Here is a 20,134-nt window from a genome sequence, read left to right on the forward strand (position 1 = left end):
TCACACTCAGGGCTTATGCTTATGATGTAATTAATTTGGCAGTGACAAAGACTCTTAAATTGAAAACCAAAGAAATTCCAGCAACTAAAGTATGTATTCTGAAAGTGTTTTTCACTCACACGAGTCCTTGAGAAACAACAAAAGAAATTTAAAGCCACTCTGAAAGATGAACAAATATCAGGGGTCAACAGTATCAATTAGGTTTTCGAATGCTTATCTAATTTTAAATTTTAAATGATAAAATGCCAGATGTCAAATAAATAATTCTAACTCCCCCAAATAAACCAAACACATCCAAAAATCACTATTAAGGTTACAAATGCTGAAATATACCTCAAAGTCCTATTTGTTTGTTTTCCTATCTCTAAAACCCACACTACATTTGCTGCTATATTTAATAAATTTTCCCCATGACTTTTGATAACAAAGATATTCTTACATAAAGTTTTTCAGTATAAATAGGTCTTTTGTATAAAGACCTATTTGTAAAATAATTAATTTCTCCAAAACCCCTATAAACGAGTTCACCTTTGATTTCAACCAACAAATGAAATATGATCTAAAAAGGCTCTAAAGGGAAGATGTTTAAATGGAAGATATTAGCTGTCACTGATCATAAGTGGCAAAGAGTTATCTTCATGTGTTCAGAGACGGAAAGTTAATGTCAACTAATAAGGAAATAAAGTAAGAGCATCTTAAACATTTCTACATACACAAAAGTTTTAGAAGCTTAAAACAGTCAATAAAGAAGGAAGCTAACTTGCCAAGGAGTTCCAATTTTGGCCATCCGGTACCTGTAGCAGAGCCAAACTAAAGGCCATTTCCTTCATTCTCAAGGTTCAGAGGGTAAAAGGTAGGGCAGAGAAACAGATAACAGTGTTGAAGCTCTTCTGAGGCTACACCAAGAGCTTTTATCACACTAGGCTGGCAAAGAAGAATCAAGGGGTCTGACCCCTTTCAGAGCCACACTGAACATCAGAGTCAAACAGTGCTTCAGCAAATGTTGGGGAGGAAAACAATGAGACATTAAAGATGTAGCAAGAACACAGCCACAAGATGGCACATGCTTCCATGCCCTCTGCAAAGACTAAGTTAAAAAAATTTTTTTGGAGAAATGAGAAAACCAGAAGAAAACAGAACAAAAACAAACAGGAAAAAGTAAAAAAAAAAGAAAGAAACCAAAGAAACTCCGTTAGTAACACAATCAAGTGAGGGGAATTACCAGTACAGCGGCAGTCTGTTCAACCAGCGCCGGCCGGCCGGCTGCGCAGCTCAGAGTAAAGGGCACCGCATACTGCGGTGTGATGGTGGCTACTTGAGGGTGGAGAGTTGCTACCATTAGTGGTGTACAGCTTCCCTGAAATGTAGATTAGGCAGGTGAGTGAAACAAACACGGAGGCAGGTTATCTGGATTCAGAAGGGTTTTCATTCCCCCCAAGTTATTACCAACAATAAGCAGTAGTTTCATATCACTTAAAATGCATGTACCAAACATAACTTTCCCCTTCAACTCCGCACAGCATTGGACCACTAGGTCAAATGTCAATGGCCTAAAGCAAAAAAGTATGGGAATCCTTCTTGGGCTGGATTCAGAGGATCAGTTCTAAAAAACTCAGTTAACAAAGGCATGTATTAAGAATTCTTCCTCTTCCTACTCACAAAATCAGCGTTTTGGATTTCAGATTTGCTATGTGTCACGGGCCACAAACATTTATACACAGAATTAAAAATATAGTATTTGTTGCTTATATGAATATTTCATGAGTTTCTTGACCATCTTAGCTGCGTTTTGCATGGCAGGGATAAAGTTTTAAACCTTTCTACAGCCTAGTTAAACACAAGGAATGAAGGAATGTAATACTCGAAGAGGCATCCTGATATAATCCAGCCTCTCAACTGTGACGAAATTCTCAAAGAGTGAGTAATGGGGACACTAAGAGAGCAAAAGGGGAACCTTTTACTTTTAGAATCAAAGTGTTGTTACATGTGTCCTATACCTTTAAGAGCATCAAGATAAAAAATTAACTTCATCCCACAAAATTAAATTTACTCAGTAGACAATTTCTCAAAGTCTGGATATTTATGTCTCCAAGTCTAAGGAAGTCACTGGCAGAGTTGCAATAGTGTTAGGAATGAGTATGTCATTCCATTATAGATGTTTCATTTTAAGTCCACTGAATCGTGACCAAGAAAGATCTTACAGTCAAAGCAAATACCATTTTCTAGGACAAAATATCTGATTCTCAACAGTGCTTCAGAGAACTTCAGCACTATTGAGTATCCAAGCTGCTCTGTCTTTTACCTGTGTAAGAACTCCCGACTGTATCTGTAGTGGCTGAGCAGCTGGTGCCTGGGGTACAATTGGCACAGCGTTATCCATCCTCACAGGGAATCCAGAATGCTTTGTTGTTGCTTGTAGTCCAGCTGTAAAAAGTAACATCACAGTTATATTGCTTTGCTAGGTCTGGGGATACTGCTTGTTTGGGGGTTTTGGGGTTTGTTTTTAGCTTTTTGGTTTGAAAAATCTACCACCCAGGTTTTAGTTCTAGACACTTAAGACAAAGGCGTTTCACCAAAGTCTGAGAAGTTAAGAAAAGGGAGACTTGATTCCCTTCAGGTTGGATTAATGGAAAGATGCCTGACAGAGGGAGGGCTGGCTTCAGGAAATTCAAAACTTTTTTTTTTTATCCAACAAAGCTTAAAACACAACACTCATCCCACTCCCATTAACAGCAGAGGCAAAAACAAACAAAAAACCTTCACTTAGTAAGTTATGTTCAGCTTTTAATCCTAGAGGGAAAAAAAAAACTTAAGCATTTAAAAAGTGTAATCTATTAAAGGCAAAGACTTTATAACTTCTGGTTAATTAGATAAGAAACATTATGAAAAGCTCAATAATTTATTATCTTGGTTACCCTTTTATTTAGACTATTTTAAGGGGATGTTTTTACCCAACTGCTCAAAAATATATAACCTAGTTCACAATTTAGTCATATATTTTATCTTTAACCAGTATGTGAACTGAAGGAATTATGTCTAGGATAAAAATATTTTAAAAGCAGACATTGTGGTTTACAGAAACACTTTTTTGTACTTATTTTAGAAATCTGCTCTTGTCACTGACAGCTTTCTAAAGCTCTTCTCTAGCTAATGGAAAGCTAGGAAAATTAAGAACTTTTTGCTGCCTTTAGAACAGTGACCATGTCTCTTTATCATTTTATTCATTATCCTCTGGGCACAAATGTTGAATAAATGTTTCCTGCAATCAGGAGTATCTCATTCTGGGGAAAAGAAGGGCTCAAGATAGTTCTCCCTTTTGCCAAGACTTGAGAAGAGAACCTTCAAAACTTTCTTTTAAACCTACCCTATCAAGGCTTTCAACGTAAAGAATTTAAGTTTCTATAATGCCTCTTGATTCACTGATGCTTGCATTTTGTTAAGTGAGGATACAGCCATTTTAATTAGAATATTCCTTCAGTGACACTTTCTAGGCTATCACCAACTAATTTCTCTGAATATTACTATGGAGGTATCAAATGAGCATAACTCATAAACTCTAATATTGTTGTTTTCAGCAAGTTAAGTCTTCCAATTTTGCATTTCAGTAATTTAATTTAGTAACTAATTGTCACATGGGAAAAGATAATCCAGAAATGTACAAAGTAAAAGAGACTAGTAAAATCAGAATTACAACACTCTAATAATAACTTTTTTAAAAGTGCTACTTACATAAAAAGAAAAGGAAACAAATCCAGGTATCCAGATTAAAAAAAAAAAAATTGCCAGCCATTCTTCCTAAGGCAATGCTATCTAATCAGAAAGCTAAGTAACATCAAGGATTCTTGTCTATATTTCCATGGTTAACTACAAGACAACATTATTGCAATAGCCTCCTACGGCAAAATTTAGGAAGAAATGTTCACTACAGAAGCTCATCTTTGTGTCCCAGGATGATGAAATAAAAGAGGACAAAATTACAGAATTATAGTTTCCACTGAGCAAAATGTCTATTTTGGTCAACTGGAATACTATAGAAAGTAGTATTTATATACTGACCCACAAATGTGACTCTAAATAAGTATTAGATTGCTATAGTAATTTAGGCTAAGCCACAGCAGTCAAGCTAGTTTAAAACTAGCTTTTGCAGGGAACCCCAAGTGGAAACAAAGAATTAACAAAAGGCAACCCTTTGGGAAGGTTCTCCCTGAACCCTGAACTTGGATTAAAGTTTTGTTTTTATTATTTGTTTTGTTTTTTGTTTTTGTTGAACATAGCCCTTTAAATTAAAAAAAAACATGAAAGTATGGCAAGAAGAGTAAAGCTGTCAAATGGATGAGGGTCTATTCTCCTCTAAGTGTAGGCATCTTGTGAAAGAGCAGATGGTGAAAGAAAAGTAGGCAACCTGGTACAGAGGCCTGCTGGGCAGAAACCAGCATATGGCTGTGGTTGGCAAATGAACTGACAACTCCCTACAGCTCTTTGAGTTTAGACACTGAAAGGCAGTACAGAGTATAACACTTCAAGATGTATAAGCTATGGGCCCACTGCCTGGGTTCAAAATCATGGCCCTACCGCTGACTGGGCATAAAAACTGGGCAAATGAGGGAATCACGATCAGTTTTCTCACCTATAAATTGGGCATAATGACATTATCCACTTCCCAGGGTTGTTTGTGAGTATGAATACATACATGTAAAAGCACTTAGAACATTATCTGGCATGTAGTAACTAATACATATCAGTTTTCATTACTGTCATCACTTTCATTTTAAAACTCCCTTTCATTTGTAAATTTTAAAATTTGCTCTATCTAGCTCCTCAGGTTATTTAGACTTCCTAAATAGGAAAAAAATTTCCAAAGCTTATACTTCCCTAATTATACCAAAAGGGGTTAAACCACTTTTCCCCTCTACCTCTTCTCCTTACATTTTGTTTTGTTAAAGGAACTAAAAGTTCTTCTGCCTCATCTCTTAAATATCTGAGAAGCAGCAGAAAACTTCAGTTGCACATCTGAAAACTGTTCCAATGAAACTTACTTTGGGAAAGGTGAAGGGGAGAGGGGTGGCTATTTGCTAAGTTCAGTAGAAGAATCACTCAACATATGACAACCCAAAGTATAGAATTTACTACTATGAAGCATACGAAAAAAATAATTGGGTAAATTAGGCTAAATTTGCATTTACAGGTTTTGAATCTGCTCCTCCTCTCTCCCTGTGGTTTCTCCCTGATTTACATTGCTATCGCTCTCCTGTACTCCCGGTAATCTCTCAATCTCCCCTAGCCCCTCTTTTCCTTCTGTTTGCTCTGACTCTGTCAGAAACCAAACAAATAAGAGTCACAGTCAATAAGTAGCTGAAGTAAAAAGATAAAAATGCTAACTGCTTCTGTGTGAACTGCTATGAGAAGCTTGAATCCTGGTTTATTCCCAGAGGGCATGACATTGACTTTCTATTGGGAAAGTCAAGATGTCATCAGAATATATCCTTAAAATAATTTATTTAACCTTTTAAATAGCTCACCAGATCAATAAACACGGAACAACGAGAAAATGAGGAAGGATGGAAATGTAAAAATTAAAATCTTATTGCAACACATCAGGTGAGAGCCCCCTTCTTCAGCTATTCTGTTCCTCTACTGATAGGAGTTTGCAGGAACAATATAATTCATAAGCTGAAGCAGATAATCTTAATGCCTTACCCACACAAATACCTCAGCTTGTAGAATTTTTCAGTTCAATAATGATCTTTACTTCTGAATGTAACTTAAGAGGTTTCTACATTCTTAAACATGATTTTTACATTTTTTAATAGAATTACCTTTTATTTGGAATACTAATTTTATTTTATAATGGAATGATACAGGGAATAAGATTCAATATATAGTAGTTCTATTTCCAACAAGTTTTTTCAAGATGTATATACTCTGCACATTGAGAGATACGTGTTTATGCTAGATATAGGACATCAGTACAAGGTCTCAATGGGCAAGAAAACTGGTTATCAGGCAGTTCAAATAAGGAAACATTAATTGAATGCCTATGTGTCAGATAGCATCATAATTAGACAAATAACCAATGTAAAAAAGATCAACCTACTTCAGTTATCTTCATAATCAAAGACTGAGTTTAAACTTGTCAAAGATCAAAACTAAACAACTAGATACTTACTTAGGATCTGCCTAAAGCAGGTAGGTCTGATATATACCATATGATATAGGAGTTTCCCCACTTACTTTGAAAAGCAGGTGGACATACTATAAACGTTTGTTGGAATGGATCTGTCTGAGTGCAAATCTGGGTGGTTCCAGGCTGCAAGGAAACACCCTGCTGGGCAACTCCAGGAACTGGTGCTGCAGATGATGGGTACAAAGCCGACTGGTAGTTTAGCAGTGAGACATCTGAATTAGCCAGAGAAAGAGTAGCAGCTGCTGCAGTAGAACTGGAAGCTAGAACACTGGCCTAAAAACAAAAAGATACTGGTATAAACATTTTTACATACATAGATTCTATCCAGAAAAACTAACAATGAAGTTTTAAAATGTAATGTTAACTGGCTTTGAAATAACTCTCTGCTTAAGAAATTCTTCCTATCTGTTAAATTTAAGGTAGATTATAAAGCTGAAAAAGAAAACAAAGAATAAAAAAAACAGTCCTGCTCTGGTTGAGGCTATATAAATAAACCCCTACTTCTTCTTTCTTTGCAAAAAGTTACTGGATGTGAGATCCCACCAAATCTCATATGATCTTCCATTTAGAAAGTAGACCTAGCTAAGAAATTAGGAAACTTCCATCTTCAGAAACAAACTTAAATGTAAACATCACTGGCAAACAAATGCAAAACCACTCTTAAAGTTAATTATTGGAATTCACAGAAACAAAGAGTAGATCAGTAGTTGGTGGGGCAGGGTAGGAGATGGCTGGAGAGGTGGTCAAAGAGTACAAACTTCCAGTTATCAGATGAGTAAATTCTGAGGACCTAATATACAGCATAGAAAAAAATGATTGGGAACACCTTTCGATACATGTAATGAGAGCTATCTAACAAAAAGAGAGTCATTTGGCTGAAGTCAGTACAATCAACAGCAGTAAGTAGTATAGAAGCCAGGTTCCACTTATTTGGCTATGCTAAGACTATGAGGGCATGGATTAGGCCTTTGTTTTTAATTTTTGTCAGCACATGATGTGTAGGTATTATCAGTCTGAAAATTCTTACGAAGCTACAAGACCACCAAAGCAAAGACGGGTTTCTCTACCTCACCCTGTACTCTTACTAGTTTTTATCCCACTTAGGTCTGAGTTCCCAAAATCATTTACTGAATACCTGATTGTGCACTGTATTGAGTTGGTTGCTGAAGCTCATGGTTAGATTTGTGCTTGTATTTGGGGCAACATGCGTGGTGAAGGGACTCTTGATCTGACTCACTGTATCATACATGTGAACCCTCCGTTTGCAGATCTCCATGTTCTGAAAACAAGACTTAACACTGAAAAAAGAGATTAAAAATTCAATGAAATAAATGCCGAGATTTAAACAGATAGCAAATAACTCAAGATAAATACAGATTAATGGTTTTTTACCCCTGAGTACTTTCAGAGAAAATGAACCAAGAGTTTTTATAACCATAAAAAGGAAAAATACACATCTAATTTTTTTTTACACATCTAATTTTTAATTTCATGATTTTTCAATGAGAAGGAAAAGCATCAGTAAGCCAAATATGCAAGTATCAAAGCCACTACTCTTGTGATACTTCCATTTAGCTGTAAGATGGTAACTCAACAGAAAACCACATCATGGCAAAATGCCCCAGACCATACTATACTCACTGATTGCTATGTGGAAAATCCAGAAGGTGAGTCATTGTCACAAACTGATGGTTAAGAGTTTTCAGAGGAGTAATTCTCTTATCCGCATCAATTGTTAGCATTTTTTTTAACAGATCTATGTATTCTCTTCGATCCGCCTTCTCTGCCAACATATCTGTTCCCTCTAAGTCTGTGGACATGTTCACCTTACAAGGAAAATTTAGAAATATTATACTTCATCACTCAACCTTTAATGCTGACATTTAACATGTGCACTATGTATACATATTTATATATATAATATTCATATGTATAATATGTATATGTGTGTGTGTGTGTGTGTGTGTGTGTGTATATATATAGCTCAAGAGAAAAACCTGAGGAAATTTTTTCACAAATGGAAGCTCTTCTTATACTGTCTAATTAAAATCTTCAATTTGGTACAGTTTGTTGGTAGAATAAAGCTGAATAAGCTCTTTTCATTCAAAATCCAGATCAAAGAAGTTAAGTAAAAATGATTGTTATTACTTAAATATAGTTTCTATTGCTGAAAAGATTAAATGATATAGTATGTGTTTAGACAAAGTTTGGAACAAAAGCACTAAATAAATGTTAGCTCTTATGTAAGTATTTATTTAGTAGAAAAAATGGACAAGAAAGGAACCTTCGTAAATAATATTTCAAAATACTGACATGCAAAAGACTAGTTAAGCAAAAGCAAAGGAGAAATACGTAAATTCTAAAAATATCCTTTGCTAGGATTCAAACATTCTTTTAATATGTGGAAGAATATTAATGTATTTATGTAAAAAATGAAAACATATATTAGACGATAACAAATTGAATCTATCTTTAACACCAATGGAAGTGTATCTCTGATTAAAGAGATACATAAATGTCTGGCTTTCTGAAACTTTCCATGCTTACCTGAGCCATATCATCTAAACAATTAAAAATGTACTTTCGAGCTTCTTTTGATTTGATCCCAGTCTCCAATTCATGTTCTTCAGGTGTCTACAAAATACAGATTTTTAAAAAATTCCATCTGTATGTTTTCACCTCTTATTCTAAATTAAAGTCAGAATACAGAGATACAAGTGTTGTCACCTTGCCAACCAGAGATCACAAACGTGAAAGTAATTTACAACAAGAAAATCTTCTGGTAGAGAGATGGGACCTTGATACCTGTCCACCCTTTCAACAATGATAAAATAAATGTGCAAGCAATGATGTAGCACAGTTTCTGAAGAATGTCAGTTAAGAAGAGACATTACCATTTTTCTCTAAAAGCTACTTTCAAATGAAACAATATTTCAAATACTAACTATTCAATAGGCTCAGAGACAGAGTCACTGGGTTAATCAAATTACTCAGACATCTATTTGTTTTAAGAAAATAAGTAAGGTCTTAATATGGGCAGTTATAAAATTGTGTTGTTTTGTCATATTTATTGAGAATTCTCTAAAAAACAGCCACTACTAAATTACTCTAGTTCTTCCTATCACTTAATGATAAGCACTACTCTCCATACCCCCTTCTTAGCTGCTGATTCAAATATATAAAATAACCTCAGCCAATTGAACTGGCATTTAATGTTTTGTTTTTTTAACTAAGGATAAGGCCATACGGGTACAATGATATAATTTCTCAAAGTATTTGCTCCTGCAAATGAAAATTCCCACTGTCCCCCCTTTTGCCCCCCTCCACCTCAAGAATTTAATAACTAAACTTTGAATTCAAATTGGAATTAAGGAGTACAGGAATGAATAGTATAGTATAGCAAGGGAGTCAGACCTTAAGCCTCCACAGTGGGTACCCCAAATTAGGATCTCTGTTGAAAAACCTGGTTGTTTTTGTTCCGGCACTGAGAAGATATTCAGCTGGCAGGCCTTGTGTTTGTGAAATGTAACGAATCTGGAATGTCAAAACCATCAAAACATTGATTTGGAGTGAAAAGGTAAATTATTAAAAACTTTTACACTAAAATATTATAAATATTAGCTCTAGTCAAAAAAAAAGAAAGGTACTGCAAAGAAATTAACTATTTGATCAATACAAATGAAATTTATCTGTAGATATATATGCTAACCCACTCACAGATAATTCCCAAATATTTATTCAGTAACTTCCTTGTTACTATACCTATTATTTACAAGGAAAACTCAGTTTTGAAAATTTTCTGTGTGACCTTTTTTTTTGGTAGATTTCTGATACAGAGTTCAAAAAACTATAAGAAATTTCTAGGACAGAACAGAATAGTTTCCAACAAACTATTTCATGGATTACCAAGGTTTTGTTTGTTTGTTCATACATTATCAAATTTAAGAGATTAGGAAAAAATTTCCATAAACCTCTTCCTTCCTTGGCTACTCTAGCTCTTGTCAATTGTCCCCACTCTAAATTGCTCATACCATAAAATTAAACAATTTAGTTTCTCTATCCCCACATCAATAAAAGGCAGGTACTATGTTCATTCATTCAATTTTTATTTTTATTTTTAGTTGCATTAGGTCTTCATTGCTGTGCATGGGCTTTCTCTAGTTGTGGAGAGCAGGGGCTGCTCTTTGCTATGGTGCACGGGCTTCTCATTGCGGTCGTTTCTCTTGTTGTGGAGCACAGGATCTAGGCGCACAGGCTTCACTAGCTGTAGCACGCAGGCTCAGTAGTTGTGGCTCGCGGGCTTACTTTCTCCGTGGCCTAGAGAAATGTGGGACCTTCCCGGACCAGGGATCGAACCCGTGTCCCCTGTATTGGCAGGCGATTCTCAACCACTGTGCCACTAGGGAAGTCCCCATTCAATATTTATTGAACACCTACTTTGAACTAGACCAGCAGTTCTCAAAGTGTGGTTTGGGAAACACTGAGGGGTCCCCAAGATCCTTTCAGGGAGTCTATGAAATATAAACTATTTTCATAATAATACTAAGAAGTTATTTGCCTTTTTCATTTCTTTCTCATGGGTATAGAGATTTCCAGAGGTGATGTGTGATGATGTCACTGCTCTGATGGCTAATGAGACATGTGCCTGTATATTCTTGTGTTATAAAAGTTTCCCAGTTTTGGGACTTCCCTGGTGGCACAGTGGATAATACTCTGTGCTCCCAATGCAGGGGGCCCAGGTTTGACCCCTGGTCAGGAAACTAGATCCAACATGCATGCCACAACTCAGAGTTTGCATACCACAACTAAGGAGCCCACCTCCCACAACTAAGGAGCCTGTGTGCCACAACTAAGAAGCCCACCTGCTGCAACTAAGGAGCCCACGTGCCACAACTAAGGAGCCCACCTCCCGCAGCTAAGACCCAGTACAACCAAATAAATATTTTAAAAAATAAAAATAAAAGTTTCCCAGTTTTATTGTTCACATTTCTGTTTGCTTTCACAATTCTCCCTATCCAAAAAAGCAATCTGCTTCTTTCCTGACCTACTGAAAGTAAAACAAGAGATAATTTTTTTAACCATCCCCCCCTCCACATAAGAATGGCTATATTTAATGACGAAATTAGAAAGAAACTTTTAAGCAAGGAAATCTTACTTCTCACCTCTCCTCCCCAAAAATTTCAGTTTTAATTTCTAATGCAATATATATTAATAGATATAAGCTACATAAACAGGGCTCTTTGGGGTCCTCAACAATTTTTTAAGAGTGTAAAGCAGAGGTCAGAAAACTATGGCCTACAGGCCAAATCTGGCCGGCCGTCACAAGACAATTTTAGAAAACAGCAGGATATTACTCTGAATCTGTGAGAGGTACCTAACTGGAAGCCAAAATACAGCATTGGCAAAATAGAAAAAAAAAAAATTGATGTGGATGAGAACATTTTAAATGTGAACTTCTTTTCCATACAAAAAGGGAATTTAAAATCCAGGATAAAATCTGTACAATGAAATACTATGCAGACATTTTAAATGATAGGGTAAAAGTATATTTATCGACATTGTAAAGAAAGATATTTCATAATATACTAACTGAAAAAGCAGATTACAAATTAAATATGACCTCACTTAAAAAAATTACACTTCACTGATTCTAAGAGGCACATTTTTTCACATTAACATCTCTGAAATGAGGATATGTCTTAAAACTGATAGCCATGATAAATCATGGTTTAATTGGAAGCATTCTTTCTTAGAGGTACAGAAAAGTAGTTCATCTCTCAATCAACAGTGTCTTAGATTTGATGAAACACAGTATATGTATTCCTCTATGTCCATAAGTTTATATATGAAACATAACTATATGTAGCACATATTCATTCTTTCAGTAAGTACTTATTAAGCCAGGCAGTGGTGATTGTTAAAATAGACATGGTTCTTGCTCTCATGGACTTTGCAGTCAAGTGAGGGAAACAGACACTGAATGCATAATTCAAACTGAATTGGCATCCTGAAGAAAATAAACAGGCTTCTATAAAAATACATAACAAAGGAACCTGACCTAGACTGGGGACTGGTGAGGAAAACATCCTTGAAGAAGTGACACGTTAGCTAATAAATGAGTAGGGACTGACTAAACAAAATGAATGGGTGGTGGAGAAGCATTCCAGACTAAGAGAACAGTATGTGTGAGGGCCTGTGCTAGAAGGAAACATTCTTAACCAGTGCTGAAATGATGCCAGTGGGGCTAGTGCAAGAAAAGCAAGAAGAAATGGTATAAGATCAAATCTTGAAAGGAAGAGAGGAAGAGGAGAACAACCCAGGTAGAGGCTCAGAGGCCATATTAACGATTTAGCCCTTAATTCTAAATCATGGGAAACCACTAAAGAGCAGGAGAGTGGCATGATCAAATTTGTGTTCTGAAAAAAAATCACTCTGGAAAAAAGACGTAGAGGGAGGCCAGAGTAGGTAAAAGGGAGGTTGTCTAGTAGCCCATGTAAGTGATGAAGACAGCCTGGACGAGGGTAATAGCAATAGGAAAAAATGAGTATAATCAAGAGGCATTAGGACATACATGGTCAGGAGATACAGGCATGTCCATACATGCATGTGCACGCGTGTGCGCGCATGTCCACTCTCTCTCTCACACACACACTCTCTCTCTCTCTCTCTCACACACACACACACACACACACACACACACACACACACATAAACTGCAAAACTACATTTCCCTTCATAGAATTTATCTCAATTGTACTATATTATTATTTGTGTGATTATTTACTTAATGTCTATTTCCCACCACCAAACTACAGCCTCCATGAGGGCAAGGACAATGTTTTATTCAGCACTGTATCCCCAGTAACCAGAGTACCTATGACAGTAGTCAATAAATACATAAAGAAAATTAACAAATTAAAATATATAAATAAATACAAAATATAACAAAACGTAACAGGTTACCTTTGAGGGGTAGAACCACTAAAGGTTGAAATTTTTGTCTCTTGGCTTACTGCATCTTTTCTAATTTCTCTACAATAATGCACTTACAATATTAAAACATTAAAAATGTTTAATATTATAGAATGAAAAGAGTTAAACTGTGAAAGTAGAATGGGAACTATCATACAGATACTGCTTTTCACATAGCTTAAAATAAAGCAACAACAAAGACCCCACCTTTATGCAAACAAAGTATTATTGTCATTGTTTATTTGTTTGTTTGTTTGTTTTTTGGGGTTTTTTTTGCGGTACACACGGGCCTCTCACTGTTGTGGCCTCTCCTGTTGCAGAGCACAGGCTCCGGACACGCAGGCTCAGCGGCCATGGCTCACGGGCCTAGCCACTCCGCGGCATGTGGGATCTTCCCGGACCGGGGCACGAATCCATGTCCCCTGCATCAGCAGGCGGACTCTCAACCACCGTGCCACCAGGGAAGCCCTCCCTTGCTGCTTTTAATGTTTTTTCTTTGTGTTTAATTTTTGACAGTTTGATTAATATGTGTCTTGGCGTGTTTCTCCTTGGATTTATCCTGTATGGGACTCTCTGTGCTTCCTGCACCTGCTTGACTATTTCCTTTCCCATGTTAGGGAAGTTTTCAACTATAATCTATTCATGTACTTTCTCAGACACTCATAGAATTAGCAAGACACTCAGCGATTCTACTTCTAGCTTTATACCCAAAGAAACGGAAAACAGGGACTTAAACCCTGGTACACCAATATTCATAGCACCATTATTCACAACAGCCAAAAGGTGGTAACACCCCAAGTGTCCATCAACAGATGAGCACATAAAAAAACGTGGCATATATACATATACATACACACACACACACACACACATATACATATAGACATACACACAATGAAACACTGATCAGCCATAAAAAGTAATGAAGTTCTGATACAGGCAACAGCATGGATGAAAAACATCATGCTAAGTAAAAGAAGCCCAGCACAAAAGACCACATATTGTATGTGATGAATATGCTATGCTAGAATAGGCAAATCTATACAGACAGAAAGTAGATTACTGGCTCCCAGCGTGGTGGTGGGGTGGTTAGGGAAGAATGGGTACTGACTGCTAGTAAGTACTGGGTTTCGTTTTAGAGTCATGAAAATGTTCTAAACTGATTATGGCTATGGTTCACAACCCTGTGAACATACTAAAGACCACTGAGTTGCACACTTTAAATGGCTGAATTATACGGTATGTGAATTATATCTCAATAAAGTTGTTTTTAAAAAAACTCAGCTGTAAGAACAAGGATCCTGCCACAGGAATCTTTCTGTATAAGCAAAGATGCATCAAGATAAAGTATTCCCAATCCTGCTCTACAACAGCAACACCCTATTTATTCATTATTAAGCATGGGAAAAAAACAACTTTCTCCTACAACCCATTTTCACATTTGTGCACGAGGCAAAAATTCTCAAAACTAGTATATCATTTCTTTACAAGGTAACCCTCCATTGTACCTTAGCTCCTAAATCTAATTTTATTTGGTTCCACTTCCTAGGAATATTTACAATGCAATCTGTTTACTAAGGTTAAAGAGATGCCACAAAACATTTGGCCTAGGAATGGCACTTTAGAGGCTATAATTGCTCGGAGCAAGTTTTCTTAATCGGGGGGTCCACGAATTCCCTAACTTTGTATATAAAACATTGTGAGCATATTTTTCTGAGAAGATCCATAGCTTCATCAGATTCTCAAGAGTCTAAAACCGAAAGAGGAGAATCAATGGACTGGTTCAAGTAACTGTGGTTTTGCATCATTTAATCTCCCTCACACTTCTTTGTTGTTGTTGTTAAAATAAGGAAGGTGGTTCACGTCTCACAAGGTGGATGAAAGACTGAAAAATTACAAAGCTCAATGTAACTGGTTACTTATACGAACAACTCATTTTTTATGTCTCACTCAGAGACAAATCCAAAGAGTCAAATTTTTGGAAGTTGGTAAATATTACATCTACTGTAAAATGGACTGAGGAGTCAAAATTCCAGGTTGAATAGGGAAAAACACTGTTTTGCTCTTTTCTCTTTTAATGGTTTAAAATAACCATAGAACCATTTTTTTTTAAGAACAAAAAATGAGAATTCACAATTTACTTCCATGGCAAAACTTTTTTCCTTAGGACCAGTTTCTTAGGAAGTTGTAGCATATCTTCTAAAGCTTGTCTGTTTTGAAACATAGATAATTTGTTACAATACTTTTCAACTCATAAGATTTCCCTCCTAAATCCTATGTTACAGAGACCTAATACACATCACAATTTCTAGGGTCCAATGTGTTTCAGTATGCGGACAGTAATTACTTCAGTGTGTGTCATGTATAAAAAGGAATAAAGAGCACTAAATGAGCCAAAGTTTGCTCTTAAAATTCCAACTTCACATCCTTACTCTACTTTCATATCCTAATTCACAAGACATATTGGCTGACAAGTTAAGTCTCTAATAAATCATTATAGACCTGGAAAAGTAGCAACCTAAAGTAATATAAAATAAAATCCTTTTTAAAGTTTAGAATTGCAAATATAACTTCAGACTAAGAAGCAGGTAGAGAAAATTCTATTCTTTAAAAAATTATTTTTAATTGGACTATTCTTTCCCTACAACCTAAATAAATACTTCACTAGTACCTCTATTCCTCTAGAACCTTTCATCAGTAACTACTTGCTTTCTATTGCCATCCAAATAAACACTCTTACCTGATCATATTCTGAAGCACCAGGATAAAGAGGCCACCCCAGGAACAGCTCAGCTATCACACAGCCCAATGACCACATATCAATAGCTTCACAAAATGGTAATCCAAGAATAATTTCAGGGGCTCTAGCAAAAACAAAAATAGCAAATTAAAAAAATTACACATTATTTTGGGAAACTAACTATGTTGATTAAGTCTTGTTTTAGTATCAGGTAAAGGTACATTGATTTAATGAAAATGAAAACAATCTTTGGTATAAAATCCATAATTCCAAACTCTTGGCCCCAGATGTGTTTTGAAATTCAGAGCTTTTTGAATTTCAGAAAGGTACTACCCATGCATAAACTACATACTTTATAATAATCCCAATGGAGTTTAGGGAAGCATCCCATAATCAAACACATTAATACTTCTGCAACAAAACATATGAGCAATCACACTAAGCCAAATACTTTAAACAGCCTTACATTGATTCAAGCCAGGTCTTGCCAATAAATAAGTTTATACCAAACTTAGAAAAAGATTTTTAGCTTTGAAAGCTTTCTGAATTTAGAAATTACAGATAAGGGATTATGGACTTATTCTTTTTATTCTTACTTTTTAATTACAGAAAAATCAATTAAATGGCCTGATCAATAAATACCCCTTTATGACAGAAATGCTTTCTGTAGAGACACAGTGGTTCAAATCCTAATTCCATTATTTAACAGCTGTAGGCAATCTTTCTGAGCCTCAGGTTCTTTTTTTTTTTTTTAACAACTTTATTGGCGTATAATTGCTTTACAATGGTGTGCTAGTTTCTGCTGTATAACAAAGTGAATCAGCTATACATATACATATATCCCCATATCTCCTCCCTCTTGCATCTCCCTCCCGCCCTCCCTATCCCACCCCTCTAGGTGGTCACAAAGCACTGAGCTGATCTCCCTGTGCTATGCGGCTGATTCCCACTATGAGCCTCAGGTTCCTCATTCATAAAATGGAGATGAGTACCTCTTACTACATAAGGTTGTGGTAAGGTTAAAATAAATAAGTAAAAAATAATGATGATAATGATGTCGTTCAAATATTAAAGCTCTTGACCAGCACCTGGCACATGGTGTGTTATGTAAGTGTTAGATAAAACAATGACTATTATTATTATACCATCATTCTTTTAAAACTTTGAACTCTCTGTGTGCCTTCAGAAATATTCATTTCCACTAATGCTCCATGTGAGAAACCCAACCCTACGAAAACTTAAAGAGAAAATTATGGTAATACCATAAACTAAGAGCTCTCTCTATATGAATATATCCAAGGCAAAATTATTATCCCCTCTATGTTATACTTATAGAGGAGGAAACAGAGGCAAAGAGATTAAGTAATTTGCCCAAAATCACACAGTTAATAAGTGGCAGAGCTAGAATTTGAATCCTGGTGGCCTAGCTCTGAAGTTGAGTACATTATACTGTCTCTAAATAAGTAAAAGTTAAATACATACCTATCTATTTGGCATGGTGGTATACATGGTATTTTTCAAATTGTAACTAAAATTAAGAGATAAATGGATTCAAAAGGGGGATGATAATAATAGGTTATATTAATAATAGATGACATTTATATAGTACTTAGTATGTGCCACGCACTAAGTTCTTTAAAATGTGGGGTTCACTTAATTCTTACAACAATCCTATGAAAGTATATCTTATCACTGTTAAGTCATCAATTATAAGGTACACATTTTTCACATTTTAACATCTCTGAAATTAAGAAGATTCCTGCAAATGATGATATATTTTAGTTTAATGGCAGTGCCTTTACTTTCTTATTGGTACATAAATAATATTATATTTCATCTTACAATCAATGGCACCTTAGATTCTATGTAAGAAAGTATTATTTCCATTTTACAGATGTAGAAACTGGGCACTGGCAGGTTAAGTAACTTGCCCAAGGCTGGAGCCCAGGCAGTCTGGATCCAAGGTCTGAGCTCTGAAACACTTTATCATCTCCAAATAATTTCCTTTCCTTCTTACAAGTCACAGAATTTGAATCTGTAAGGACACTCCAGATCCAGATCCCTCATTAATCAGGAGCTAAATGGAAAAGCAGATCTCTCCATTAGGAACCATTGGCCATGGCTGCTCATGAAGTGCCTAGGTTTCCCAAATTTTATTCTTAAGTAGTATGTGCTTATTGTTGTGTTGTGTGTATGGGGGAGGGGGGGCAGACAAAGACTGAGTGGGGAGGGTATAAAGCTATTTCCCTAAATAAGAATATCCTCCCAGAGTAATTTTCTAAGTAGCCCCTAGAAAATGGTAAATTAGAGGACTCCAAAGGGTCTAAAAACTTTCCTGATCCTTGCACAGAAACAGCAGAAGATCCAGGCCTGCTGGGACTTACACTATTTGACAGCTAAGGGTGGAACCACTAATACCATCAGTTTTGGGGCTATTTAATGTGAACTGTGGTTCTGTTAGCCAAAGAAAACAAAAAAGTGATATTCCTATTGCAGGTGGCTAGAGCCCCATATTACTGATGGAATTTCAGAGTTCAATTAAATACAACCACTGTGGCATGTTTGATAGCATTAATAAACTAGAGGGTAAGAGTACCCAGAAACATAAAAGCCTTTCTAAAATTGAAAAGGAACACAATTTTTACTTTCACTGAGCAGACTCATTAATTTCTAAGTTCATGACAGTGCCAAAAATAGCTGGCAGGGAGAATGCAAATGGCTTTGTGCCAAAATAAAAACTGGGCTTAGAACATTCCTAAACATCAACTGAAGAGCAGCAGATTAATTTTGCCATTCCTACTATACCAGGAAGACATTTTAAAATCCAAAAGGCAGGTCACAGGGAGGGGCCAGGCCACCCAATAACTTACTTCTTTAAAAAGGTAGCCATAAGATGTGATAACTGTTAGGCTTCTAAGGCTTAAAGTTTAAGGGAAATTAAGAAAAACACTAATTCCATCTCCCAAGCCCACTAAACAAAAAAACCCTGAAGACTGACTGGAATCAGTTTTTCCATTTGGTCTTGCTCTGCTTCTGGAGTAACAAAAGCAGCTTAGTATTTCAAGTAAAAGCTCACCCAAAACAGTTAACTCTACCACATCTACCATGCAAAAAGGTAAGTATCAAAAGAAAAACAAGGAAAGCAGTAAAAATAAAGTAAAATAAAATAAGGCTGCTCAGTCTATTGAGGACTTTTCACTTTCATTAGAGCCTAAAAATGTTAGACTTATGTAAACTCCAGGAAGCAAAAAGACTTAAGTTATCTTCTTTTACTGAACATCATTTAGAGCAGGTTCACCTCTAAAGACTGAATGTTTTAACCTCTGAATTCAAATCAAGATTCTTGATAATATTTTCATTACTATATCATCTTTCCCCTTGGCCTCCAATATTTCTCAATCCCTCAATATAAACTATACACTGAAATTCTTGTTCTACTTCATCTATATAATAAGTTAATTACTCTTCTAGGTCCCTTTCCAGCTCTGACATCCTAACAACTGGGCAGTAAAAAAGATTACCTATTAAAGCACAGAAAAAAGGAAAACAAAACTAGCAGTCTTCCCTTTAGTAGGAAAATGGCATTAATTGTACTTTGGACATGGTGACTCTCCTCTTTGAAGATACATCCCATCCTTTGAGAACAAATACTAAACAGGCTCTCACTGCTATAACCAGGAGGTAGAAATAGCAATCCTTCCATTTTGATTTCCCAACTTCAAACTCCTTTAAATTGAAAACTTCCACCTAAGTCATAAAGCTCTATTTCACTGGAACCCAGAGCAAGCTAAGGTTGGAATCACTTAACAGCACAAATCATTCTCTGCTCATCTTCATGAACACTCTTGTTTCTTCCCACCCATCTCAGAGGCATCAAACCAAATAAGAGATGTTATATAAAGTCTAACTTCCTACATCTGTGGCTTAGGTGTTAACTGTGGTTTCAGTGTCAGATGAAACTGGATTGTTTGTTTGTCTAGGATAAACTGAAAATATGTTTTCCTTATCTAGATCTTGTCCTTCCGTACATAACAAAGTGACCTCAGCTTTAAGGCCAGCTAGCCTGTTCAGAATGGAAAAGCATTGAGCTTGTAAGCATGACAAACCTTTGTGCCTAAAACTCAAGCCCCAAAGACAGCAACTTTTCTTGGAATTAGTCTACATTTACATTTACAGTGGGCTAGGAAATAAAGTACTTTATTTTAACTGCTTGAATCATTTAGCTGTGCCCATGGCCA

The 20,134-nt window shown here is 36.0% G+C and overlaps 1 protein-coding gene across 2 annotated transcripts in view; it reads right to left on the reverse strand.

The window, feature by feature from the left end:
• The window catches only part of HIPK1 (homeodomain interacting protein kinase 1), a 47,154-nt gene that overhangs the window by 12,335 nt on the left and 14,685 nt on the right, over positions 1-20,134 (reverse strand). The window contains exons 3-10 of one of the 2 annotated variants that reach the window (XM_082648278.1): positions 15,897-16,020; positions 9,599-9,718; positions 8,732-8,818; positions 7,826-8,010; positions 7,422-7,482; positions 6,232-6,457; positions 2,303-2,424; positions 1,223-1,357 (exon numbers count right to left, since the gene is read on the reverse strand). In XM_082648278.1, the coding sequence (XP_082504404.1) occupies positions 1,223-1,357; positions 2,303-2,424; positions 6,232-6,457; positions 7,422-7,482; positions 7,826-8,010; positions 8,732-8,818; positions 9,599-9,718; positions 15,897-16,020 (1,060 nt within the window). Of the gene's footprint in view, positions 1-1,222; positions 1,358-2,302; positions 2,425-6,231; positions 6,458-7,319; positions 7,483-7,825; positions 8,011-8,731; positions 8,819-9,598; positions 9,719-15,896; positions 16,021-20,134 lie in introns of both variants that reach the window. The other variant, XM_082648277.1, reaches the window with a different exon arrangement.

This window comes from Grampus griseus (assembly GCF_964374135.1).
Source record: "Grampus griseus genome assembly, chromosome: 1".
Lineage (NCBI taxonomy): Eukaryota > Metazoa > Chordata > Mammalia > Artiodactyla > Delphinidae > Grampus > Grampus griseus.